General features: G+C 37.1%; 1 protein-coding gene across 2 annotated transcripts; it reads left to right on the top strand.

Annotated features, from left to right (window-relative positions):
- Nucleotides 1-8,024: 8,024 nt before the first annotated feature.
- On the top strand, nt 8,025-10,614 carry cldng (claudin g). 2 transcript variants are annotated; one of them, XM_007246697.4, is made up of 2 exons: nt 8,025-8,196; nt 9,876-10,614. In XM_007246697.4, exon 2 carries the CDS (start codon nt 9,906-9,908, stop codon nt 10,533-10,535), a length of 630 nt encoding a protein of 209 aa, XP_007246759.3. In that variant the 5' UTR covers nt 8,025-8,196; nt 9,876-9,905; the 3' UTR covers nt 10,536-10,614. The 2 variants fall into 2 exon arrangements, with proteins under 2 accessions (XP_007246759.3, XP_007246758.3); XM_007246696.4 differs by having other exon boundaries at nt 8,027-8,182.
- The last annotated feature ends 328 nt before the right edge of the window (nt 10,615-10,942 follow it).

Raw genomic sequence — 10,942 nt, 5'->3', positions numbered from 1 at the left:
AGAAACCTATGCCACTTGTTCTTGAAAATGTTTTATGGGGTGATCTGAACAAAAACTGCATGAATGGTCCAAATTATTATGTGGAATAATAGTTTATTAAAAACAATTTAATTTATTATTTTACATTTTTTACATTTTTACAATTAAATGTAACTGTGTAACTCAAAGTACATTTTAAATTGAGTACTTTTTACTTTTACTCAAGTAGATTTTTAGATGGGTACTTTTACTTTTACTTGAGTACAATTTTAGCAAAGTAAAGGTAATTTTACTCAATTACAATTTTTCAGTACTTTTTCCACCTCTGATTTTAAGCATGTATTTCTTTTATTCTTGATGTGGGCAGTGTGCAGAATCCTGCTGGAAAATGAAATCCGCATCTCCATAAAAGTTGAAGTGCTGTAAGATTTTCTGGGAAAACAAAACTACACTGACTTTAGACTTGATAATAAAACACAGTGGATCAACACCAGCAGATGACATGACTCTCCAAACCATCACTGTCGGATCATCAGTAAATTTTACATTTGGAAATCAAGGGAGCAGAGTCTGGAGGAAGAGTGGTAATTTAAGTATACTTAAATTACGCTAAAATAGATCTGTACTTAAGTTCTGTTATTTTGAAACCCCTAATTTGTACTTAATCACTACTTGTTCGTAAATAAAATGATATTAATTTGCACTAAATTTATACAGAGTATACTAGTTATTCATACATTTGTGTGAGCTGTCCAACTGAACATTAAAACACATTAAAAGTGTGATTTAAATATAGATATTTTACGTTAAAACTATTATTATGAAATATAAGGGGGACACTGCAACACCCATGTACCTGTGGAAACATATTAATCAACAGATATGATTTTTTGGGTATGTTTGGTGCTGGCCTACAATGCTTCAATTGATTTTTTTTGCAATTCCACCACATACAGTACAGGTGCTGGTCAACGAATTAAAATAATTTGAAATAGTGCAATCATGAAATTCTTTGAATGCATTTTTTGTGCAGAAAGCAAATCAGGTGTTCACCGCACCTGTCCTACTCGTTAGACTAATCACAGAACTCATTACCTGGAAAAAAATTTGCTCAGCTGAGCTTTCCAAAAGGCCCATTTAGGCCATTTAACTGTGACACTGTTGTTTTATTGAATTAGAATAATGGAGAAACCGTTTCATTGAATTAGAATAAATGCTCGAATTTTTGTTTTCTGTGAAGAGTGTTCACTGTGCAGTATAAAGTCAGGGTTGAGTAGAATTTCTAAGTTGTAAAATCAATCATGGGTAAGCAGCGCGACCTCTCAACCGGAATAGTGGCTCAAATTCAAGCCCTTCGCCAACAAGGCTTGACCCAAACTAAAATTGCTGAGCAGCTCGGCATCAGCCAGTCTTCCGTCTGCAAAGCTCTCAAGAAAAACTGCAGCAAGCGCACCAACTGTTCCGGCGTCCGAAAAACTTCTGCTCGCGACAACAAGCAGCTGAGAAAGATCGCAGTCAGCAACCGGTTCAAGTCCACTTCCGAGCTCACCGACTTGTGGAACAAGCAGACCGGCGCTGACGTCTCCAGATCAACCACTTACCGTCGTCTGCGCGAACTCGGCTTCAAATCTCGCGTTCCAGCAGTAAAACCGATGCTGAACAAGAAACAAATGGAGAAACGGCTGAAGTGAGCCAAAGAACACGGCGAGTGGACTGCTGAAGACTGGCAGAAAGTGGTCTTCAGTGACGAATCACGCTTCTGCATCTCCTTCGGTGACCAAGGTCCTCGTGTCTGGCGTCGTGGTGGCGAAACCTACAACCACGAGTGCGTGAAAAGATCCGTCAAGTTTCCCCAGAGCGTTATGGTCTGGGGATGCATGTCCGCTCGAGGTGTAGGGAAACTCTGCTTCCTCAAGAAGACTGTCAATGCTGCCGTATATCAAGATGTTCTGGAAACGTTCCTGATTCTGACTGTTGAGGAACAGTTCGGCGAAGAAGACTTCATATTTCAACAGGATCTTGCACCGGCTCATGCGGCAAAGTCGACCAAAGATTGGTTCACTAAAAAACAGCTTGAAGTTTTGGCATGGCCGGCCAACTCGCCTGACCTCAATGTCATTGAAAACCTTTGGGCCATCGTCAAGCGGAAAATTCGCGACAGAAAGCCTACTACGCTGGACCAACTGAAGCAGAACATCGCCACTGCCTGGGAAGCTGTGAGTGCGGAAACTTGCGACAAGCTGGTCAAATAGATGCCGCGGAGACTTCAGGCAGTCATACAAGCCAAGGGGGCAGCCACAAAATACTGAGAAAGTGATGATTGTAATTATAATAAAAATTATTCTAATTCAATGAAACGGTTTCTCCATTATTCTAATTCAATAAAACAACAGTGTCACAGTTAAATGGCCTAAATGGGCCTTTTGGAAAGCTCAGCTGAGCAAATTGTTTTCCAGGTAACGAGTTCTGTGATTAGTCTAACGAGTAGGACAGGTGCGGTGAACACCTGATTTGCTTTCTGCACAAAAAATGCATTCAAAGAATTTCATGATTGCACTATTTCAAATTATTCTAATTCGTTGACCAGCACCTGTACTAATAAAAAGTTTGGACACACCTCTTTTTATTTAATGTGTGTTCTTCATTTTTATGTTTTTTTTTTTTACATTGTAAATTTAAGACATTTGAGACATTAAAGCTATACAGAAACACATGTAAAATTATTCTGTAAACAAAAAAGTGTTTCTCCTCCACAATCTTCTGATCTAAACCTGATCAACTGAGATGGTGATTTGGGATGAGCTGGAGCTTCACAACACAAAGAAAAAAAGCAGAAACTATTATTCAGCTATTATTCAACTCCTTCAAGATGCTGAGAAAACTATTCCAGGTTACTCTCACTCATGAAGACACTGAGTTTAAAATACCAAAAGTGTGCAGATCTGTCCTCAAAGCTAAATGATGTGTATATATATTTTTTTTCATTTAATTATATTTACAAGCTAACAGGAGAATATCGTTATTTGGAAGCAGCAGTCAGTGTCCAAAAACTTTAAAACAGGCTGTAATATATAAACACTATCAATAATATTAGAAACAAATATTGCTTAAAAAATATTGTAATTTGTACATTTTTGTACTTAGGGGTAACTTGGGATAGGACAAAATATTGATGTATCGTATTGCTTTGGCCGTCAAATATTTGGAGTCAAATATTGATATTTATTATATACATTTAATAAAACATAAGCACTCTAAACTCCATTAGACTTGCACCCCAATTTGACTTACTAAAGGGTGTGTTAGTAAAGGGCATGTGTCATTGTCCACAGGACGGTGCCAGCAGGATAATGTTTTCTGGATAATTTCAGTTGGTGGGTTATTAACACTGAGGTGTTTAAGAACTCCAGCAGCACTGCTGTGTCTGATCTACTCACTCATACCAGAACACCAATCACAACACACAGACTAACAACCACCATGCTATTCTCGTAACAATAATATGGTGATGTGGGGTCCTGACCATTGAATAACAGGGAATAGGGAGGATAATAATAAAATATACAGAGAAACAGATACAGAACTACAGTCTGTAAATATAGAACTACAAAGTGCTCCTATATGCTCAAAAGATGGAAACGTAGAAAATGCATATAGAAACAAAAAGGTGGTCATAATGTTCTGCTTGATCTAAGTAGATATGCAGGGTTTGTCCTCAAGTATCATGTAGGAATGTCTTTGGAGACGCAAAATGCCAGCCCCTAATTCTAGCCGTGAGAGTTCTGGTACATCGTGTGAAAGAAGATCATCTTTCTTATTCTGAGGCTGGAGCTGCTGACATCATCTGCTGTGTGCCGCATGCCATCCCAGGTCAGAATAAGAGATTTCTGGCCTGGGCTTTTCTTTGATGTACTCCGTAGTGAGTCAAGTGTAACCTCTTCAACATGACTGACCTGATGTTCTGTGGGACTGTCTGCCATCAACAATGTGCCATTCATGATTGTGACAGTATGACGCAGTGTTCAGTGCTGGTACAGGTCACTGTCAAGGCTGTGCTGTCGTCTGAGTCATCTTTTCTTAGAAAATGCTTGAGAGCCGTAGTACAGGGGCTTACCCTCCTGGAAAAGACGTCCAGCAAGCCCATCTCTACATTCCCAAGCTTTCCATGTTAAGAACATACAACCACAAACCTGATAAATCGTTTAAAAAATTTTAATGAAATAAAATTCTGAAAAAGTGTGACAAGCAAAAGTACTAAGTACTAATTTGGATTTCTGCAGCTCCTTCAGAGTGACCATGGGCCTCTTGGCTGCTTTTCTGACCAGTGCTCTCTTTTCTTCTTGATCTGTCAGTTTGGGTGGACCATGGCCATGTCCTGGATAGGCTTGCAGCTGTAGAATATATATATATATATATATATATATATATATATATATATATATATATATATATATATATATATATATATATATTTTTTTTTTTTGAATGGTGAATTAAACAGGGCTCTTTGAGATGCTCAAAGCTTGGCATATGTTTTTATAACCAAACCCTGCTTTAAACCTCTTTTCCACAACTTTATCTCTGACCTGTCTTGTGAGTTCCTTGTTTGTTCACTACTGTTCTCTAACAAACCACTGAGGCCTTTACAGCTTACAACTTAGTGATCCTGAGGCAATTGTTTTTATTTAGGGGTGTCTGAGTAATACTTTTCAATTCTTTTGCACATCACACTTGTCAGATTTTTATTTGTTTAAAGTTTTCGTTCCACTTTACAATTATGTGCTACTTTGTGTTGGTCTATCACTTAAAATCTCAATAAAATACAACCAAGTTTACGGTTCTAAGGCGACAAAATGTGAAAAAAAAAAGGACTTACAGGTAAGTATCACAACCTCACTGGTGAAAAGGACAGGCATTGTCTTTATCACAACATGCACTGAGAAATCTGATTACTGAGCTAAAATCGAGCTTTCTTTATCTGATTTCTTAATAAGATTTATTAGAACTAGAATAACTGAAGTAATCCAATTCTGAACAGATTTTTGTGTTGACTTTGAATAGGATCTTTTCCATTTCTGAATTTAACGCTCTCTTGGTCTGACAAAGCAGCTTTTATTATGTCGTCTGCAATTATATGCACCCCTTCAGTGTTGCCGAAGGGCTCGTCATTATTCTCGAGAAAAACGTCACTGGCAGACTCCATGCCAAATCCTGTAGAAAAAAGAAAGCGGTATTAGCCCTACGGCATATTGAATGTACACAGCTTTGCTCATGGCTCATCCAGCTTTATCTGCCACTACCCATCTTTCTCATCAAGGATGGTGAAAATAGATTTTCTACTGGAGTGGGAATGGAATAATCCTGCCGCTTTACAGCCATGTTGAATTCAAAAGGATCCCAACACACCTTCAGTGATGCATTTCACTTTCTGTAATGACCAGATTTCACTCATTCCTCCAGGTCAAGACAAGAGCTAGAATAAATGGGCAAAAATACTGGGACACCCACTCATATGTTATTTCTTCTGAAATCAAGAGTATTTAAAAGAAATCCTGCGTTTATCCTGCTTTTGCTAGAGTAACTGTCTCTCCTGTTAAGGGAAGACATTCTACTAGATTTAAGAGCATTGGTGTGAGGATTTAACTGCACTCAGCAGCAAAAGCACCATCTCCCCAACTCATCCCAAAAGTTTTAAACACAGCTCTGCTATTCCAGATAACCAGAGGTGGAAAGTAATGAATTACATTTACTCAAGTAAATGTAATTGAGTAGGTTTTTTGAGTAATTTGTAATTTTTAAAGTAGTTTTTAAAAAATAATTTTACTTTTACTCAAGTACATTTTGACACAAGTAATTTACTTCGCTACATTGAAACACTCCTAATTACTAAGTAAAAAATAAAATGCGGGGAAAAAAACAATTGTCTGAATAAAAAAAAAATGCTCGCGCGTGGAATAACGAGGCAATAACGTCCTTGTGCAAAACAAACTGTGCCCTGCCGGACAGAGCTGTCAGCTTTTAAAACTTTCACATCAAACCTGTGAAAGCATGTGGTGGTGAGTATTTTTATCATTAAACAATCTGCTTTAATGTTAAAAAAAACATGTAAATAGCACTTAAAGCATAGCAATGGCAAGTTAAAAAATAAGAATGAACTGTAAAACTATAAAAATACAGTTTATAGTCACCTATATGACCCTAACTTTTTAACAGTAAAGAAAAAAAATGAATCATAGAAACCTATGCCACTAAAAATGTTTTATGGGGTGGAACAAATACTGCCTGAAAGGTTTAAAATACTATGTGGAACAACATTTCATTCAATTCAATTTATGATTTGTTTTTATTTTTTACATCAAATAATTAAAAGTAACTATGCAACTTTTACTCAAAGTACATTTTAAATTGAGTACTTTTTTACTTTTACTCGAGTAGATTTTTAGATGGGTACTTTTACTTGAGTTGAATTTTAGCAAAGTAAAAGTACTTTTACTTAATTACAATTTTTCAGTACTTTTTCCACCTCTGCAGATAACACAGTTCCTCTGCTTCATTGTTGGATGCTGGAGGACACAGATCTTGAGATGAGGCACCATAAGAAGGATAAAAAAATAAATAAAGTAAAAATACCTCTGATGTTGTATGAAACTGCATCGATATTAGGTGAAGTTACTTTACGAAAAAGGCCACTAATTCCTAAGAGTACTGTGTATTATTTATATATAAGAGGAGATTATTTATTATATTATTATATAGTAAATAAATACTATATTAATAGTATATATTAATATAAATACTGTACCAGTCAAAGTTTGGACACGTCTCTTCTCATTCAGTATTTTTCTTTCAATAGTTTTTTCTTTCGTTTATTTTCTAAATTGTAGATTAATAATAAAGACTTGGAAACAATTAAGGGACACATTTGATTTTGGAGTGACATCAATGTGGCCACTCCCACATAGTGGCAGAGCACTATACTTTTATTAAATTATTAATTTATGAATTTATACATTTTTGAATTGTGTATGTGTAGAATTAAATACAACTTTATAAAAAACATTTACATGACTATAGAACATATCATCACTTAATATGTATTAATAAAAATAAATAACATATTTAGAGAATTTAGAGTTTTTAATGCAAAGAGCAAGAGTTTTAAGCATCCACAATTAACAGAAAAATAATTTAAAATAATCGCTGTATTTGTTTTTGCTGTTTGCAGAAGCTTTGATTGGCTGGGCAGTGTTAGGGGAGCTGAAACCGAGCATTGTGATTGGCTTATTTCACCAATGGTCAACATCTATGCACTATTTCTGTAGTAGGGAGCATTCTGAACACAGCGGCTGCGTCCAGAAACCCCAAAAGTGTCTCCTTTTTCCTACTGATCCTCCTCCTCTCCTCTGTGACCCGGAAACTTATTTCGTGACGCCATCTTGCCGCCTGTCCGAATACGTGTTACATGTTTGTCACAAATTTGAAGCAAATGGCAAAACAACTATGAGTATACGACTTAGTATTTAGTTTATAAGGAATTTATTATCAGGATTACTATTTATTTTTAAGTCATTAATAATATTGTAACATTTGAGTTTTATTTGTACTTTTTTAACAGTTTTCTATCCAAGTCAAGAACATTTCATAGTAACATGATTAGCAAAATGTTACTTTTAATACTCTCTTCTCTCCTCTTTAACATTTTTTTATCATCTTGTGATTTCTGGTTACATTGTGATTTTTTTATTTATTAAATTTTTTTTTGTTGTTGGCTGCGGTAAATTTTTAAAAGTAGCCCAAAAAACACACCCCGCCACCCCTGAATTTTCACCTGCGACTGGATTTTTAAACAAGCCCAATTTGGCGGACAAAACAAGAACCTGGCAACTCTGCTTCTGACAAAGGAAAGGAAACATGCTGAAATCACATGACTTCATTAATTATCTGGGTCAGCCAATCAGAGCCAGTGAGTCATCAGTGGTGGAGCCACCAATTGGTTTCAATGAAGGAGCTGGAGGAATGAGTTGTCTACATAACTACTGTGCAGCTGCTGGGTGTTTGTTGATGCCTTGGTTTTAGTTGAGTGATGTTGTTTTATTAATTTGTGTTGTGAATTGTGTGGGTGCCACACTTTAAGCAGCTCAAGTCTGTTTCCTGGTTTGACGTGTTGGTTTTAATTGTGCTGCAGCAGTTTTAAAGCTCCCAGGTAAACGCTGTTTGGTATGTTTGCAAGTTTTTCAGTATGGCTAACTAGCTTTCTTGTAGTAGTGTTCAGTAGAGTCCAGTAGGTGTGCAGTAGGTGTGATTTTATGGGGTTTTGTTTTTAGTGTGATTTACTGCTTCTAGTAGTGGGGTGTATCTTTTTGTTTGGTCATACCTACCTTAAGGACTTAAGGTTTTCCATTCTCAGCTCAAGGGTGGAGAATTTGGTAGATTCTGTTGAAGAATTAAGATTTAACCTGCTAGTTCTGTTTAAACCAGTGTAGTGCACTGCTTTAAATGTTTTTTTTTTTTTTTTTTTTTTTTTTTTTTGCTGTGAAGATTTTAGGCTTGAGTGTACTCTTCCAAAGGCATTATATATGCTTTTCTTCATTTTAAAATGTAAATTAAAGCTAAAACTAATTCGATATTTCTATTAACTTATTGACTTTGCAAAAGTTTTGTTTGATAGCTCACCATTGATCACATTGTTTTTAGAGCAGTCTGTTAAATGACCAGTAAACCAGTAAAAAAACAGTTAAGTTAAATGACTACGCTGTAGTTTTACAGAAGAAAGGCATAACCTAGAACTAGTTAGACCTGATACTTTTGTACTTTAATCCAGACTGAAATTCTGGCCCCAGTTCTTTGGTTCAAACCAATGCAACTTTCTTTTCATTTTCATAAATATTATAGTCTTTAGTGTATTCAAAAACTACTTTTTTTTTAAAACAAGTTTTCTTTTGAGGTCACCTTAGATCTCAATCAGAACATCCTGAGGCAATTGGTAAATGTACTTGTACTGGTCAGGCACTTGATGCCATACCAACTCGACAACCCCCAACTATTCTATTGTCTGAACCAATGCACTTTTTCTTTGTTAATGTTTTAGGCCTTGGTGAACTCCACCCTAAGCCTTTTTGCTGACTCCACCAACTTCATGACTTGTTTTGAAAGCATAAACTTTCAGTTTGGAAACTCTCAAACGTCTGACTTTACAATGTTCTTTTTGAGAGATCACTATAGATATCACTCTAAAACCGCCTGAAGCTATCCTGCAGTAACCGCTCAGGGTCTAGACAAAAACAAGTAGCTTTAAAGCAGAATCTTCAAGTTGTTTGCAGTTCTATGGCCATAGAAAAGAGATTGTTTGTTTGTTTGTTTGTTTGTTTGTTTGTTTGTTTGTTTTTATTTAACTGAGATTAGGGATGGCTTGTAATTCCTGATGTAGGTATGGCTAATCTGACTAGAGATTTTTTTTCCCTTTCTCCTCCTGTGCCTGTGTATAGTCTCAAGTTATACATGTGTGCTTTGGCAGATGTGCCAATAAATGTATTGTCCCAGAATTCTTGCGTTGGTGCATCCCTTGTCTTGGCTTTAGTAGTCTTTTGTATGCATCATTTATTTAATGATCACTGCCTTATCTAAAGAGTGTCAATCATTCAGAAGTTTTTTTATTTATTATTTATTTATTATTATGTTAAGCACAGCTTTAATCTTGATTGAGTTGCTGCATGTGCTTAGAAATCTGATTAACTTGGCTAAAAAAAACACTTCCTAATGCAGCTTTCTAGACCTTTATTTGATGTGAGGAAAAACCCCTGCAGAAATTGGATTCTGTGCATCTTGAGAATATCTTTTGTACAAAGTTTTGTTTTTCAGAAATTCTTCTATTAACTCTGCTCTTCTATTTCTACCAGGTTCTGTTTCAGTTCTGTCCTGAAGGTGCCATGTCTGCAGGTCTACAGATGCTTGGTGCTGCACTAGGAATGCTGGGCTGGTTGGGAGTCATCGTGGCCTGTGCCCTTCCGCTATGGCGAGTGACCGCCTTCATTGGCAACAACATTGTGACGTCGCAGGTCATGTGGGAGGGCTTGTGGATGAACTGCGTGGTGCAGAGTACCGGTCAAATGCAGTGCAAAGTCTTCGACTCCATGCTGGCTCTGCCTCAGGACCTTCAGGCCTCCAGGGCTATCCTAGTCATCGCTATCGTAATCGCGGTTGTAGCGATCTTAGCTAGCTTGGCGGGGGCCGAATGCACAAACTGCCTGGATGGTGGCTCCACCTCCAAAGCTAAAGTAGCTGTAGGAGCTGGGATCTTCTTTCTAGTTGCTGGCCTCCTGAGTCTTGTGCCACCCAGTTGGACGGCCAATGTGGTCATCACGGACTTCTACAACCCGCTGGTTTCCCAAGCGCAGAAGAGGGAGCTTGGTGCGGCGATTTTCATCTGCTGGGGTGCAGGTGTGCTCCAGGTGATCGGGGGAGGCCTCCTGTGCACCTCCTGGCCTCGAGGTGGAGGAATGAGAGGAGGCCTCTATAAACCAGCGTCTCAGGCCAGAGAACACACGGCTTATGTGTAAATGTTGTTGAGCTGTTTAGTGTTGAGTTTTGTTTTTAAGTGTTCCTTTTATTTCTGTAAATAAAAGTAATTTTTAAGTAGTTTGTGTACTTGTGTTTAGTCAAGTTTATTGGTTTACATATGGTTTTTGAAGTAAAATTAACTTTTTAATTAAGTTGCAATGACTAGATTTTTTGCAAAGCATGCAGCTTAATATGGACACTGCAAGTGTTGATGCATGTAGTTGGCACCAGCATTAAGTCCTCTCTTATCTGGATTATTTTCTGTTAAGTTTAAGCTTAAATGTGGAGCAGTTCCTCCACTAGCATGCATTTTCTTTTGTAGTGTTTAGTAAAGTTAATATTTTCCTAACATTTTAATAGGTCAGGCCTGAAAACTATGGGAACAGACCTGTAGAAGCAAGTGATT

The sequence above is a fragment of the Astyanax mexicanus genome, chromosome 21, assembly GCF_023375975.1.
Source record: "Astyanax mexicanus isolate ESR-SI-001 chromosome 21, AstMex3_surface, whole genome shotgun sequence".
Classification (NCBI taxonomy): domain Eukaryota; kingdom Metazoa; phylum Chordata; class Actinopteri; order Characiformes; family Acestrorhamphidae; genus Astyanax; species Astyanax mexicanus.
Note: the sequence above shows the minus strand (reverse complement) of the source record. Positions and strands in the feature narration are given on the sequence as shown.